At 48.1% G+C, this 16,980-nt stretch overlaps 1 protein-coding gene across 1 annotated transcript in view; it reads left to right on the top strand.

Annotated features, from left to right (window-relative positions):
• Nucleotides 1–16,980, top strand: part of ITM2B (integral membrane protein 2B) — a 91,400-nt gene that overhangs the window by 33,015 nt on the left and 41,405 nt on the right. Inside the window, exon 2 of the mRNA XM_033948680.1 lies at nucleotides 14,527–14,655. Coding sequence (XP_033804571.1) covers nucleotides 14,527–14,655 — 129 coding nt within the window. The remainder of the gene's footprint in view (nucleotides 1–14,526; nucleotides 14,656–16,980) is intronic.

The following is a 16,980-nucleotide window of genomic DNA, read 5'->3' as shown; positions in this document are numbered from 1 at the left end:
GTCTGGATGTAGAAGTAGACGATTTTTGGAGAAAAAAACATTTTGGATACTGCTGACTTTGGATGACTAGTGCCCTAGGCCCAAAATGGACGTAGATGTTTGTTTTGATTATGCCCCTCCACGGTTTTATGCATACAGCAATGGGTTGTAGAAGAAGATGCTTTTTTGCTAGGATATCTTCTTATCTCTTACAAAGACAGGTGTTAAAATTAAGTGATTTGTAGGTAAAATATTTCCAGACAAGAGCGTAGGATTGGGAGAAGATTTGGGTTTGGAAAATGGAGGAGGGAAATGGAAACGGGAACTTGGGCAGGAGAGGTAGAAGGATGAGGATAAAGGGAGGACTGAGGCTTAGAGGGAGGGGAGGAAGCAGAGAAAGGAGAAGAAAAGTGCATGGGGTAGCGAAGAAGGGAATGGAGGCGAGAGAAAGAAGGGATTCTGGAACAGGGAAGACAGTCAAGAGAATGAAGGATGATTCCTTCACATTTTACAATACCTCTAATTTGTTCACTCACACTCTGCAGCACTTCCATGTTCATCGCGTGCTCCCTCCTCACCATTTTGTACTTCTTCTAATCCCCTCAATTTTATCCCTATATCCTCCCTCTAATCCTTTCCCTCTCATCCTGCAGCTCCTCCGATTTCTCTCACTTATTCTCTTCCCCCATTCATATTTTCTTATTCAGATTTGACCCCCCAATATATTTCCTCAAATTTCTGATCAGAGTTGGGGAAACACTAGCAACTAGTCAAATTTTTATAGGTGTCAGTGGAAAACTCCACATATTGGCCCCTCCTGATTCTGTTGTTTACAAATTTTTCTTTTTTTTTTTCCTTATTTTTCATTTTATTTTTGTTATATTTCTGCATTCTTCCTTCTTACAGTAGGTACTTGCAAAAAAACATTTTTTAGGAATCAGGAAAAACTGAACACTCTAATCCTGCCTTGCATTACATGACAAAAAATCATTTTTATACATTTTCCTTTACTATTTTGCCTTTTATTTATTTCAAAATTTTACTTATGCACTGCAACTCACTTCTTTATTCTGGACTGCTGCAGGTAAGCAGTTGACTTTTTTCTGGGTCTCTCAGTCTGGTCCTGCTGTAATACTGGTGACATAAGTGCCTTGGGTTGCCACAGGTGAGATAACTTTGTGGCTGTGCTAAGTCTTACAGAAATATGTCAGAAATTGTAGTGTGGGTTCTGAAGTGCTAAGAAGCAGTTATAGCAAGCCAGATAAAGGACCTCAGTGGGGCAAGAAACAGCTCATGCGTCATATATTGGAACATAAGCAATGCCTCCGCTGGGTCAGACCTGAGGTCCATCGTGCCCAGCAGTCTGCTCACGCGGCGGCCCAACAGGTCTAGGGCCTGTGCATTAATCCTCTATCTATACCCCTCTATCCCCTTTTCCAACAGGAAATTGTCCAATCCTTTCTTGAACCCCAGTACCGTACTCTTCCCTATTACGCCCTCAGGAAGCACATTCCAGGTGTCCACCACACGTTGGGTAAAGCAAAACTTCCTAGCATTCGTTTTGAATCTGTCCCCTTTCAACTTTTCCGAATGCCCTCTTGTTCTTTTATTTTTTGAAAGTTTGAAGAATCTGACCCTCTCCACTCTCTCTATGCCCTTCATGATCTTGTAAATCTCTATCATATCCCCTCTAAGTCTCCTCTTCTCCAGGGAAAAGAGTCCCAGTTTCTCCAGTCTCTCAGCGTATGAAAGGTTTTCCATTCCTTTTATCAGATATGTCGCTCTCCTCTGAACCCTCTCGAGTATCGCCATATCCTTCTTAAGGTACGGCGACCAATATTGGACGCAGTACTCCAGATGCAGACGCACCATCGCCCGATACAACGGCAGGATAACTTCTTTCGTTCTGGTAGTAATACCCTTCTTGATTATACCTAGCATTATCCCAGGACAAGCAGGCATGATATTCTCACATGTGGGGTGACGTCATCTACGGAGCCCCAGCGCGGACAGCTTTTCAAGCAAACTTGCTAGAAGTTTCAAGTTTGCACACTGCACCACGCATGTGCTAGCCTTCTTGCCCACTAGAGGGCGCATCCCCACCTCGTGGTCCTCAGTTCATTTTCATCCGCGGAGCCAGAAGCCCTGTGGAGAATTTGTGCTAAATTGTGCCTTCTGTCGCCGCGGCTGTGTAGGGTTTTTCGCACGGTCGCTGCGTTTTTTTGTCTTCTTCTTTCTTTATTTTCTTTCTTTTACAAAAAAAAAAAAAAAAAAAATTAATTAAATTTCGTTTCCTTTCGTAGCTACCGGGGGCTCCCGGTAGCCGTGGCCGAGGAACCTCGCTTGTTCCCGGCTCTCTTTTGGGCCCATGTCCCGGCCCGTCACGGGCTTTAAAAAGTGCGGGCGCTGTGATCGGCTTTTATCAATTACTGATCCGCACGGGTGCTGTTTGCGGTGTTTGGGGCCCCAACACCCGACGGCGTCCTGCGAGAAGTGTGCCACTTTCCAGAAGCGGGCACTTAAACGCCGCAAAGCCCGCATGGCAGAACTTTTCTCGGTCGAGTCCCCTCCGGGGAAGGCCTCGAGTTCGGCCTCGGCTTCGGCCCCGGCCTTGACCTCGGCCTCGACATCGGCCTCGACCTCAGCTTCGGGACCATCGGCTTCGCCTCGGGCCTCGATGCCTTCGAAGCAGCTGGCCTCTTCCAAGGCCTCGGGTAAGTCTCCACTTCCCTCCTCAGCTCCGGGATCGTCCAAAAAGCCATCCTCGGGCTCGTCGGCGGGTGGGTCCGCCTCGGTTAAGCCCAAGATGCCCGCGTCCGCCGCCCCGAGGGAATACTCGATACCGAGGTCGCCCTCTGAGGAGCCGCGGCAGGTCTTGCCACAGGGAATGACAATCCCCGTGTTTCAGGAATTGCTCCGGGCGTTAATCGCCTCGGAGCTCACCGGGGCCATTGACCAGCTGCAGCAGGCTTCGGCCTCGGCTACTTCGGCCTCGGCTGCTTCGGCCTCGGTGGCCCCGCAGTTGGCGACCTCGGCCTCGGGTACCGGGGCTTCGGCTCCCGAGGCGCCCACGGCCTCGACCTCGGCGGTACCCTCGGACCCGGCTTCGCGGGATCCGCCGGAGCGTAGCGTGCGCCCAAAGGACAAGGTGCGCCGGGTGCGAAGAATCTCGTCTTCGTCCTCGCGAGGTTCATCGCCCTCGGGCAGGTCTCGGGCGAGGCGCCGCCCGAGGAAGGCCAAGCGGTCTCGGACCTCGCCTCGGCGGCGTGGTCGCTCGTCGCCGGCCGGGGCCGATGCCTTGCAGGTGCGGGACCTGCGGGTCGATAACCCCATTTTGTTCCGGTCTCCGGCCAGGGAGAGCTCCCGGGCTTCCTCGCCGGGGCCGAAGGGTCGGGCCTCGGTGCCTCGGACCCCGGGGGGATCCCCGAAGGGTTCCTTCCGACGCACACGGTCTCTGACTCCGTCGAGGTCGCAGGAATGTGCCTCGTTGGGGTCGGGGTCAGGTAGGGAGCCCAGATACTCCCACGAGGCCTCTCCCTTCGGCTCCGCCGGGAAGTCTCGGTCTCCCTCTCCTCCGGCTAAACCCTCATCCTTTACGAGGTTTGTGCAGGATATGGCTGCGGCTTTGGGTGTTGACTTGTCTGAAGGGTCCACTTACACCAAGGAGTTCTTGGAGGAGCAGGATCTTCCTGCCCCCCCTAGGGAGTCCCCGCGCCTTCCGATTAACAAGGTCCTCTGTCAGACCTTCCTGAGGAATCTTGAGGCTCCCTTGACGGTCGCTGTGGTCCCCTCCAAAATGGAGTCTAAGTATCGTACCCTCCCCATCAAGGGGTTCGAGAAGGGCCAACTTTCCCATACTTCGCTCCTAGTGGAGTCGGCGGTCAAGAAATCGCAGCCCTCCAGGGTCTTGGCGACGGTCCCGCCGAGTAGGGAGGGCCGGACCCTTGACAAATTTGGGCGTCGTCTCTATGCGAACTCTCTGATGGCTACCAGGGTCCTGAACTACGCATTTTCGTACTCTTCCTTCCTCCGTACGATGGTGAAGGACCTCCCCTCTTTTCGTGAGGTGATGCCTGAGTCGCATAGGGACCGGTTCGCCACCTTTAGTTCGAATCTGGCCCAGCTGCGCCTATATTTATTCCACGCCGTTTATGATGCGTTTGAACTCGCCTCGAGGGTGTCAGCCTGTGCGGTGGCCATGCGCCGCCTGGCGTGGCTTCGTACCCTCGAGATGGAGTCAAATTTGCAGGAACGCCTGGCAAACTTGCCTTGCGTTGGGGTGGAATTATTTGATGACTCTTTGGATGCGGCGACGGAGCGACTGTCCAAACAGGAACGCTCCCTGGCCTCTCTGGTACGGCCGAAACCTAAGGCTCCTGCCCAGCGTCCCTTCCGGCAGCCCCCGAGGAGGTACCCTCAGAAGTCGACGCCGGCCTTCTCCAGACCGCCGCCACGACGACAGCCCCAACAGAGTAGGGGTGGCCCCTCTAAACCTGCCGCGCAGGGGGCCGCCAAGACCGCGCCGTCCTTTTGACGGGATAAGCGGTTGGGGGCGGGCCCTCACCGCAATTTCGCACCATCCCCTCCCCATCGGGGGTCGGCTGACGACCTTTGCCGGGGCCTGGTCGGCAGTCACGTCGGACGCATGGGTGCTCCGAACAATCTCAGAGGGCTATTCGCTCAACTTCTCCAGTCAGCCTCCAGACTTGCCACCCGGGGCTTGCCCTCCCAATCGGAACCAGTTGGCCCTTCTCCAGGAAGAAGCCAGGGCCTTGTTGACCCTCCGGGCGGTCGAAGTGGTTCCTCCCGATCAGAGGGGACGGGGGTTTTACTCCCGCTACTTTTTGGTCCCAAAAAAGACCGGGGACTTGCGCCCCATTTTGGACCTACGGAAGCTCAACAAGTTCCTGGTCCGAGAGAAGTTCCGTATGTTATCGCTTCCGGTTCTCTATCCGCTGTTGGAGGAGGGGGATTGGATGTGCTCCCTGGACTTGAAGGAAGCATACACCCATGTTCCGGTGCATCCCGCTTACCGCAGGTTCTTGCGCTTTCAAGTGGGGGATTTGCACCTGCAGTATCGGGTTCTTCCTTTCGGTCTGGCGTCGTCCCCTCGGGTGTTCACCAAGTGTATGGTAGTGGTGGCGGCGGCCCTGCGCACGCGGGGTCTACAGGTCTTTCCCTACCTGGACGATTGGCTAATCAAGGCCCCGTCCAGGGAGGGGGTTATCTTAGCAACCCGACAGACTATCAATCTTCTACAAGACCTGGGGTTCGAAGTGAACTTTCCCAAGTCTCAATTGTGCCCGGCACAGTCTCTCCAGTTTATCGGAGCCGTGCTGGACACGGTTCGCCTCCGCGCTTTTCTCCCCCCTCTTCGGCGGGATACCCTGCTTCGGTGGTGCCGCCACTGTCAGGGGCAGCGGGAGGTGTCGGCCCAGCACATGATGGTTTTGCTGGGTCACATGGTGTCGACGGTTCACGTCACGCCTTTCGCTCGCTTGCACCTGAGGCTCGCGCAGTGGACTCTGGCGTCGCAATGGCGACAGGATCGCGACCCGGTGTCTTCCCGGATATCGGTGACCCCTTACTTACGTCGATCGCTCCGTTGGTGGACCAACTCTTCCAATTTGTCAGGGGGTTTGCTGTTTCTCGTTCCTCCTCACACCAAGGTCTTGACGACGGACTCCTCCGAGTACGCGTGGGGAGCTCACCTGGACGGTCTGCGGACGCAGGCTCTGTGGTCGGCCGAGGACCGTCGTTGTCACATCAATGTGCTGGAGCTTCGCGCCATTTTTCTAGCTGCGCGAGCTTTTGTCCACCTACTGCACGACCAGGTGGTACTCGTGCGGACGGACAACCAGGTAGCGATGTACTATGTCAACAAACAGGGGGGTACGGGCTCTTGGCCTCTGTGTCACGAGGCTCTCCGCCTTTGGGACTGGGCGATCTCGCAGAACATATTCCTGCGGGCAGTTTACATTCAGGGAGAGCAAAACCGGCTGGCGGACAAGCTCAGTCGTCTTCTTCAGCCGCACGAGTGGTCTCTGAATTCCCGGGTCCTTCGCATGGTCTTCGACCGCTGGGGAACTCCTCAGGTGGATCTGTTTGCCTCACCGGAGACCCACAAACTGCCCCTCTATTGTTCTCGGATTTACTCTCCGGATCGTCTCGAGGCGGATGCCTTCCTTCTCGATTGGGAGGGGAAGTTCCTTTATGCGTTTCCGCCGTTTCCACTGATTTTGAGAACGTTGGTTCATCTCAGATCGACCGGAGCCTCCATGATCCTCATTGCGCCTCGTTGGGCCAGGCAGCCCTGGTTCTCCCTACTTCTTCAACTCAGTACCAGGGAACCTCTGCTTCTGCCGGTGTTTCCCTCTCTGCTGTCTCAGAGTCGGGGTTCGCTGTTGCATCCCAATCTTCAGTCTTTACATCTGACTGCTTGGTTTCTCTCCCCCTGACTTCGATTCCGGTGTCTCGGGCCGTGAGGGACATTTTAGAGGCCTCGCGTAAGGTCTCGACTCGGCTTTGCTATGCTCAGAAATGGACCAGGTTTTCATCCTGGTGTTCTTTGAATCGTCTGGAACCGGATTCGGTGCCTGTGGCTTCGGTTCTGGAGTATCTTTTGCATTTGTCTGAGTCTGGCCTGAAAACGACTTCCATTCGGGTACATCTCAGTGCCATTGCAGCATTCCATCGGCATCTTGAGGGTCGTTCTCTCTCTCTTCATCCTCTGGTGACTCGTTTCATGAAGGGGCTAGTGAACATCCATCCTCCTCTGAAACCTCCTCCGGTGGTGTGGGATCTTAATGTGGTCTTGGCTCAGCTGATGAAGCCTCCCTTTGAGCCCATCGACAAGTCGCATCTTAAGTTTCTTACTTGGAAAGTAGTCTTTTTGATTGCACTCACGTCTGCTCGTCGGATCAGTGAACTACAGTCCTTGGTGGCGGATCCTCCTTTCACGGTGTTTCATCATGATAAGGTGGTTCTTCGCACCCATCCAAAATTTTTACCTAAAGTTGTGTCTGATTTCCACCTCAATCAGTCTATTGTCCTTCCGGTGTTTTTTCCGAAGCCCCATTCTCATCCTGGTGAGGCGGCGCTTCATACCCTTGACTGTAAGAGGGCGTTGGCCTTTTATCTCCAACGCTCCAAGTCTTATCGGAAGGTTCCTCAATTATTTTTGTCCTTTGATCCTAATCGTTTGGGACACCCGGTTTCAAAGCGCACCTTGTCAAACTGGTTAGCTGCTTGTATTTCTTTTTGCTACGCTCAGGCTGGACTTCCGCTTGCGGGTCGTGTTACGGGTCATAAAGTCCGAGCGATGGCAGCTTCTGTGGCTTTCCTCCGATCTACACCTATGGAGGACATTTGTAAAGCTGCCACTTGGTCTTCGGTTCATACGTTCACCTCCCACTACTGTCTGGACACTTTGTCCAGAAGCGACGGCCGGTTTGGCCAGTCGGTGTTACGTAACCTGTTTTCATAATTTGCCATCCTCCCACCTGCCCTTTTTTGGTTGGCTTGGAGGTCACCCACATGTGAGAATATCATGCCTGCTTGTCCTGGGATAAAGCACAGTTACTTACCGTAACAGGTGTTATCCAGGGACAGCAGGCATATATTCTCACAACCCGCCCACCTCCCCGGGGATGGCTTTTTTGCTATGATATGGAACTGAGGACCACGAGGTGGGGATGCGCCCTCTAGTGGGCAAGAAGGCTAGCACATGCGTGGTGCAGTGTGCAAACTTGAAACTTCTAGCAAGTTTGCTTGAAAAGCTGTCCGCGCTGGGGCTCCGTAGATGACGTCACCCCACATGTGAGAATATATGCCTGCTGTCCCTGGATAACACCTGTTACGGTAAGTAACTGTGCTTTCTATTCACTCTCTTAGCAGCCGCTGCGCACTGTGCCATCGGCTTCATTGTCATATCCACCATTACCCCCAATCATTGTTTTATATAGTAAAGAGTCTTTTTAAATATATTGCTCCTGAGGCTGATTCCTGTGTGCTAGCCTACTGTTGACATCCTCTCAAAAGCCAAAGACTTCTATGGCTAAGGTATCCAACTCTTCATATGGTGCTTTGATGAGATTGTTAAGTTGGTGCCTCATCCAGCCAAGACAAATTATGTTTGACAAGTTATTTTTTCACTTTGCACAAATTGGGGCATTCTCGAGAGCATTTATATGTGTGCTGCAAAACAACTCTATGATTATAGATGGGTGTATTCCCTGGAGAAGGATAGTTAATTCATATTGTGCAGCAATCCTTCACCAAAGAAGTGTATCCTTAAATGGGTGTGCATGGACTTTGAGGTTATTGTGTGCAGCATTGATTGTATCCAGGTTTCCAAGCAATGCTGGTTGAGGCTAGAACAGAAAGGACGTCTGAGACAGCTAATAATAACCTTGGATAAATAAGATAAGGTGATATGTTTGAAGTAATATAGTCATAATCAAACTGGGAATGGCCACTGTGCTTGCTTGTGCTACATTTTGTATACACTTGGTCCTCAGAAAAGCACTCGGTAACTGCTGTGATGACACATCTTTGTGGGTATTGTGGCAGCTCTGCCTGAACTCTGCATTTGGGTCTCTCTCTTTTGTCATTTTCAACCTTGCCTGCTGCATGCTCTTGATTTTTGTGTGTGGTTGGGAGTAATATACCCAGATTTCATTTCTTACTGTGAAGTCACATCCCTAACTGTAGAAGAACCTGCTAGCATTTCTTTCAAATATTACATTTTTTATTTGTATTTAAAATATTACAGATATTTTGCAAATCTGGAGACTATAAATTACAGATATTTTGCAAATCTGGAGACTATATGTGGACTTTGCCACATAGAGCACAGTGTTTCTCTGAATATTTGACTGGTGAATATGTGTATCAAGGAAGCTCCCTCTCAACTAGATATGGGGAGGTGAGGGACAGTGAGGTAGAAAAGGGGGAGGTTTGGATAGTTGGGGGAAATTTGTTATACATTATGCTTTATATAGAGTATATAAAAAACAATACTTTATGCTGATTGTATGGCTTGCAGTTGTGATGTTCTTTTTAAATCTTTTATTTATTCAACCTTATTGCAGTAGTAAAGGCCTTGAATTTGTAGGGTTGATATTACATGATATTTTGTTGTTGTGTTTTTTTTTCACCATGACTAATTGACAGACTCCCTCTCCACCCTAACTTTGGAATGACAGAATTACAGCCTCGATCCCTTCATCTGAGTATGTAGGCTAGAACAGTTAATAGCAGAGGACAGAAAGCTTTCAGCTCCCAAAATCAACAAGTTAGGTTTTGTCCCTGTTCTTTTATTTGGTTTGGTTTCCCTTATCTGCTGATCAAACAGTGGTTGATGATAGCTCAAAGCAGAGCAGTACAAATATGATCTTTGTTGGTGGATCACAAGCAAGATTTTCATAAATAAAAAGAAATCGGAATAAAAAGTGGGAATATGAATAATTGTCTTTTGCTAGAAATTGGATCATCAAAGGTGAAAAGAACTACAACGACTGCACTTAACTTCAAAAAAGGGAATTATGATGCCATGAGGAAAATGGTGGGAAAGAAACTCAACGACAGCGCAAGGAAGATGGAGTCCGTAGAAAATGCCTGGACCATACTCAAGGGCACAGTGCACGAAGCACAGAACCTGTGCATCCCCAAGTACAGGAAAGGGTGCAAAAAAAATAGAACAAAAAACCCAGTGTGGATAACAAATGCAGTGAAAAAGGTGATAAGTGACAAGAAAGCATCATTCAAAAAATGGAAAAAGGACAAAACAGAGGAGAACCAAAAGGAACACAAAAAACACCAAAAGGAGTGTCATCGAGTGGTTAGGAAAGCAAAAAAAGAATATGAAGAGAGACTGGCAGGGGAAGCAACAAACTTCAAATCATTCTTCAGGTACGTTAAGGGGAAGCAACCAGCAAGGGAGGAAGTGGGACCTTTGGATGATGGGGACAGAAAGGGAGTGGTAAAAGAGGAAAAGGAGATAGCTGACAGGCTAAATAAGTTCTTCACGTCAGTTTTCACAAGGGAGGACACAACCAACATTCCGGAGCCTGAGGAGATCGTAAAAGGAGAGCAGGATGAAAATCTGGTCCAGCTAGAGGTGAGCAAGGTGGATGTCCTCAGGCAGATAGACAGGCTAAAGAGCGACAAATCGCCAGGTCCGGATGGCATTCACCCAAGGGTACTCAAGGAACTAAGGAACGAAATAGCTGAGCCTCTTCTACAAATATGCAACCTATCCCTAAAAACTGGAGAGATTCCGGAAGACTGGAAAATAGCAAATGTCACGCCCATCTTCAAGAAAGGCTCAAGGGGAGACCCAGGAAACTACAGGCCGGTCCCGGGAAAGATGATGGAAGCACTGATTAAAGACAGCATCTGGGAACACATCGACAACTATGGGCAGCTAAAGTCGAGCCAGCATGGCTTCTGCAAGGGCAGGTCATGCCTCACAAATTTATTATACTTCTTTGAGGGGGTAACCAGCCAGGTGGATAAAGGGGAATCCATAGATATCATTTACCTTGACTTCCAAAAAGCTTTCGACAAGGTGCCACACGAAAGACTACTAAGGAAGCTATGGAACCATGGGGTGCAAGGGGAGGTCCACCGATGGATCAAAAACTGGCTGGCGGACAGGAAACAGAGGGTTGGAGTAAAGGGACATTACTCAGACTGGCAATGGGTCACAAGCGGAGTTCCACAGGGGTCGGTGCTGGGACCGCTCCTATTCAATATATTCATTAACGACCTGGAGGCAGGAACAAAATGTGAGGTTATTAAATTTGCGGATGACACCAAACTATATCGCAAGGTCAATAACATGGAGGACTGCGAAGATCTCCAAAAAGATCTGACAACACTGGAAAAATGGGCCAAAAAGTGGCAAATGAGTTTCAACATAGGGAAATGCAAGGTCATGCATATAGGGAAAAAAACCCCGATGTTCACTTACAAAATGGGGGGATCGGCGCTAGAGGTGAGCGACCTTGAAAGAGACCTGGGAGTGATGGTAGACACAACATTGAAGGCGTCGGCGCAGTGTGCCATGGCCTCAAGGAAAGCAAACAGAATGTTGGGTATCATTAAGAAGGGTATCGCGACCAGGACAAAGGAAGTCATCCTGCCACTGTATCGTGCTATGGTGCGCCCGCACCTGGAGTACTGTGTTCAGTTCTGGTCGCCGTACCTCAAGAAGGACATGGAGGTACTTGAGAGAGTCCAGAGAAGAGCAACTAAGCTAATAAAGGGCATGGAGGACCTCTCATATACTGACAGACTGAAAAAGCTAGGGCTTTTCTCCCTGGAAAAGCGGAGACTTAGAGGAGACATGATAGAAACCTTCAAGATCATGAAGGGCATAGAAAAAATAGACAGGGACAGATTTTTCAAATTAAGGGGATCAATAAATACAAGGGGGCACTCAGAGAAATTGAAAGGGGAGAGGTTTAGAACAAACGCCAGGAAGTTCTTTTTCACACAGAGAGTGGTGGATACATGGAACGCGCTACCAGAGGATGTGATAAACAGGAGCACGTTACAGGGGATCAAAGAAGCTTTGGATAGGTTCTTGGAAGACAAAGGGATTGAGGGGTACAGATAAGAGTAGAGGTAGATTATAGGGATGGGATTAGAGGTAAGTTACAAAATTAATCAGGGGCCACTGTTCAGGCACTAGGCCTGATGGGCCACCGCGGGAACGGACTGCTGAGTAAGATGGACCTCTGGTCTGACTCAGCGGGGGCAACTTCTTATGTTCTTATGTGTTCTCCTTAAAATGTGTTGATTAATACTACCATTGCTTGTATAGGATAATTATGTAACGGGATGTTATGTGAGAAATTTAAAAAATGTGCTGGTTAAGAAACTCCCTTAACAAGAAGGAAATATGTATAATCTAGAGCAGGGGTGTCCAACCTTTTGGTTTCCCTGGGCATTGGCCGAAAAAGATGTTTCTGGGGCTGCGCAAACGCTGCAGCAAGACAGAGGAGGGAGCCGGCAAGACGGTAAACACCCAGGGGCAGCAGAGTAAAACACTGCATCACCCTCGACCAGGGCCACACAAAATACTTCACTGGGCCGCAGGTTGGACACCCCCTGATCTAGAGTATATTTTTTTAAATAATGAGTAGTGAATGAGAAATGCTACAATTAAACAGAAGGACATGAAGAAATTGGCATATCGAAGCTCAGTTGGGATAAATAGAACTCCTCTGAGGGTAGCCTTTGAGGTCTGCAAAAAAAATATTCATTATACAGTATTTATATTTTAAATGGTGAGGTTTGTGGATATAAAGACAGGTTGCTCACCTTCTCCAAGGTAAAGAGAACGAGAAGGCACTCTCTAAAGTTAAAAGGGGATAGATTCTGTACAAATGTAAGGAAGTTCTTCTTCACCCAGAGAGTGGTAGAAAACTGGAACGCTCTTCCGGAGGCTGTTATAGGGGTAAACACCCTCCAGGGATTCAAGATAAAGTTAGACAAGTTCCTGCTGAACCAGAATATATGCAGGTAAGGCTAGTCACAATTAGGGCACTGGTCTTTGACCTAAGGGTTGCCGTGTGAGCGGACTGCTGGGCATGATGGACCACTAGTCTGACCCAGAAGCGGCAATTCTTATGTTCTTATAAATGTCTATGTTGCATTTATAAAATAAATTCTCAGAAACCAGCCCCAACAGTGCTAAAATGCTGATGCACACATTTATACCTGCTCCAAAGGTAGACATTTCTGTGTGTACTATATGTACGAGTATACCGTATATACTTGAATATAAACCAAGGTATCTCCCCCCCCCCCCCCAAAAAAAAAGGAGAGAAAAAGGTTGACTCAAATATAAACCAGAATTCAAGTGCCCTGCAGTGCCAGGTTCTGCGACAAAAAAGTGGTCCTCTGATTTGTCTGATTATATGAATATCTTTATTGTTCAAACATCAAAATGACACATTCTCCAACTCAATGGAGAATGTGTCATTTTGATGTTTGAACAATAAAGATATTCATATAACCAGACAAATCGGAGAACCACTTTTTTGTCGCACATCATTCTTATCTGGACAATTCCACTCTGGTTCCTGTATATTTGTATTTGTGGTGGTGTTTTCCCCTGTTTTTTTCATCGTCGTGCCAGGTTCTGCACCAAGCCCCCCCCTTACCCTGCCAGGCTCTGCACCCTGTTCCCCCTCTCACCTGATTCCTTGTAGACCTCCACCGGGCCTGCTGTAAGCCATGGGGAACCCTTCTGCCTCCTGTCCTGGCAGACTCATCTCCCTCCCGCATCCCCAATTAGTAAAAAACATACATTTAAAATCCCTGGTAGTCCAGTGGTGAACCGGGGTAGGAGTGATCTTCTTACACTCCTGCCCCAGGCAGAGGCGCTTTATGAACGACTGCCATGAGTCCTCTTTTTTATCTTTTCAAATATGTTAACCCTAACTGTGCACTAATGATTAGTGCATGCTAAATGCTAAGAAGCCCATTTTATTCTTGTGGGCTTCTTAGCATTTAGTGTGTGCTAAATCCATTAGCACACCTTGGTAAAAAGAGCCACCTCTTGGTTTTGGGAAAGCCTCTGCATATCTAAATCACTTTTCCTTCACCCAGCATCTTTTGTGGTTTCCAAATAAGTTCTTCTGTGTCTGTAAGAAGCCAAGGAAAATGTGTTAACCAAGTAATGAGGGGCTGTGGCGTAAAGAACCTTGTAACAAAAGCAGCCTAACTTGAACAACACACGAGCCTCCACAGGCAGCCAGTGCAACTCACAGTAAAAAGGCGTGATGTGATCCTACTTCTTCAAACCATAAATCACTCTGACTGCTGTGTTCTGTACTAATACAAGTCTTGCCTGTTCTTTATTAGTAATTGTCAAATATATGATATTACAATAATCAAGAAGACTTAGTAAAAGAGATTGAACCAATAGTCTGAAAGCAGAGAATTCAAAATATGATCTAATAGTTCGTAGTTTCCAATGAGTAAAATAGCTTTTACGCACTACAGCATCTATCTGGGTTTTCATAGTGAGGTGCTGGTCTAAAATAACTCCTAGTATTTTAATTGTTGAATTTATTGTATACGAGATTTAATTTATGTTAATGGTTGGTTCAAAAGGAACTTTGCTTGAGGACGCCACAAAAAAACTAGGGAACTGGGACTTCGATATTCAAAAGCTTTCTATGACAGTAAAATCCCTTAAAGCACTCTTACTGGCACGGAAAGCTTCCTGCCTGAAGCATTAAAAGGTTCTTCATGGCTGCTACCAATTGTCTGGCAGCCACCGAGAATCCTATGCTAATGAATTACAAGGAGCGCATTAGTATTATAATGTGCACTCCGTGTAATGCACATCAAGGAAACACGTTGTTTCACATTTAACGGTAGGGTCTGAGCTGTTGTAGCCTTACTTTCCTGTCAGTGCCTGAAGTAATATTTTTTGATACTCTTGTAATAAACTATGTGCAGAGCAGTATCCTGGTGGTCAGTGTCCAATGTTTGTCTTATTAATGTTCCTTTCTGTTTATTGCACAGGATCGAGGTAATGTGGTGCCTGCTGGACAGAGAAGAGCTTGGTGCTGGTGCATGTGTTTTGGCCTACTGTTCATGCTGGCCAGTGTGATATTTGGCGGTGCATATTTGTACAAGTACTTTGTGTTTCAGGTAAGATCCAACTACTTTTGTTTGTGGTGCCGCTATCTCTTCCATGTCCTTTTCCCTTCAAACTCTCTCTATATTAGACTTTCTCAATATATATAGGTATTCTATATGCATAAAGACTCAGGGCTAGATGCACTAAAGTCAGCAATCGTCATTAAATCTGTTTTCACAGCTTTAGCAACGATCGCTTTTACTGACCCAATTTTCTCCTCAATTGCCCATTTTCCGATCCAGCCATGTGAATTAGCTAAAACCCCATGCAGAGTAGCCAAGTGATCTGATGCGTTAACATCACTGCGTTATGCAAAAAAAACCCTAAAACCTGGGTGTTTAGGTATTGAAAAAAACCAGCAGGTCTAAGACCTTTTGGTAATTGTGCAAAATATCTGTCCCATAAAAAAGTCGTGTCCCCCCCACCGGTGATGATGGCCCTCCCCAATGACCTCCAACAAATGCGGCACCGGAAATCCCCTCCAGGAGAAAAAATTGGCTTGAGGGATGCCCACTCCCTCTTGCCATGCCATTCCCCCCTACAAGAGAAAATTGCCAGGAGGGATTCCCCCCCCCCAAAAAAAAAAAACCCATCTCCTCCCCTCCTCCCCATGGTACACCAATGTGGGTGGCAGAGGGGTTCTCCCCAGATAGGATGGACCCTAGATACAGTATTTGGGCAGCTCAGAGCCTTGCAGAACTGGGAGACTTTTTGGATGAGGGTAAGATGCTTGCTTTTTTGGAATTAACATCAGATTATAGGTTAGGATCCTCACATTCGTTTTTGCTAATATTGGCAGATTTTAGACTTTATAAAAATAAAGAGCTTTGGCAGAGTTACAACAGGAAGAAACATTGAAATGGCCCTTGAACAGTAGTAGTGGGAGAGGGTATATAAGCTGCTTTTATAGAGCACTTATACAACAGCTTTCTCTCCCTATAAAGCTTACTTTGATTTGAAAGGGACTCTTGGGGGGAAAACTTTACTACCCGTAAGTGAGAGAAGATTTTTAAAAATCTCCTACGCATTTCTATTGCTAGCCAATTGGTGGGAAATGGCTATAAAATGCTATGCTAATGGTATCTTACTCCTGTATAGATACATACTATGTATGATAGTGGTACTGATGAATGTTAGTGGACATGCGGTGCACAAGGCACTTTCCTTCACATTTGGTGGGAATGTCCGGTAATTGAACTCTATTGGAATATGGTCTTTGCTTTGATCTAAGATTCTCCACAACGCTTTAGTGAAGTCTGGGGGATGTGCTTTACTTCCATGTGCAGCCAGTGGAGCTCCCTGGAAAGTTCTCACGCCTAGTGTTTTATATATTTCAGCGATTCTTATGTTGTTGGGGGCCCTGTGGAGAAGGAATACCTACATGGGACAAATTATTGTATAAAGTAGACTTTATATGTCAAATATCTAAATTGACATCATTGCTTAGAAATCAAATGATATCCTTCTATAACAGTGGTCTCAAATAGAGAATGACACGGTGACAAAATTCATCACCGTTCCCGTCTCCGCGGATAACCGCGGGAAATAATCCCATGTCATTTTCTAGTGTCTATTTCAACCTCAGTCCTTCTATACCAGCATTCTTCAAAGCAAAGCTTGAGGGTCAGTGGTTGTGGACATTCATACTCTGATTCTTCCCTCTCTCCTTAAAGAATGACATGAAGATGGTTTCCCACGGTTATCCGCGGGGACGGGAACGGTGATGAATTTTGTCACCGTGTCATTCTCTAGTCTCAAACTCAAACCCTTTGCAGGGCCACATTTTGGATTTGTAGGTACTTGGAGGGCCTCAGAAAAAAATAGTTAATGTCTTATTAAAGAAACTAGTCTTTAAGCCCGTTACATTAACGGGTGCTAGAAAGCAGCCCCCTTTCCCTCTTCCCCCTCCAGTTCCTCCCTAACTGTCTCTCCGTGGCCCCCCTTCTGTCTTCCCCCCATAAGCAAAACGATCTGCCTCCCAGCACAACCCTCCCCCCGAAGCAGCCCCCTTTCCCTCTACCCCTCCAATTCCTCCCTGACAGTGTCTCCGTGGTCCCCCTTCTGTCTCCCCTCCCAAGCAAAGCTGCCTGCCTCCCAGCACACCTCTCCCCCCCCAAAGCAGACCTCTTTCCCTCTACTCCAATTCCTCCCTTACTGTCTCTCTGTGGGCCCCCCCATTTTGTCTCCCTGCCCAAGCAAAGCTATCTACTTCCCAGCACACCCCTCCCCCAAAGCAGACCCCTTTCCCTCTGCCCCTCCAGTTCCTCCTGACTGTGTCTCCGTGGCCCCCCTTCTGTCTCCCCCCCCAAGAAAAGCTGTCTGCCTCCAAGCACACC

The sequence above is a fragment of the Geotrypetes seraphini genome, chromosome 6 (assembly GCF_902459505.1).
Source record: "Geotrypetes seraphini chromosome 6, aGeoSer1.1, whole genome shotgun sequence".
NCBI lineage: Eukaryota > Metazoa > Chordata > Amphibia > Gymnophiona > Dermophiidae > Geotrypetes > Geotrypetes seraphini.
Note: the sequence above shows the minus strand (reverse complement) of the source record. Positions and strands in the feature narration are given on the sequence as shown.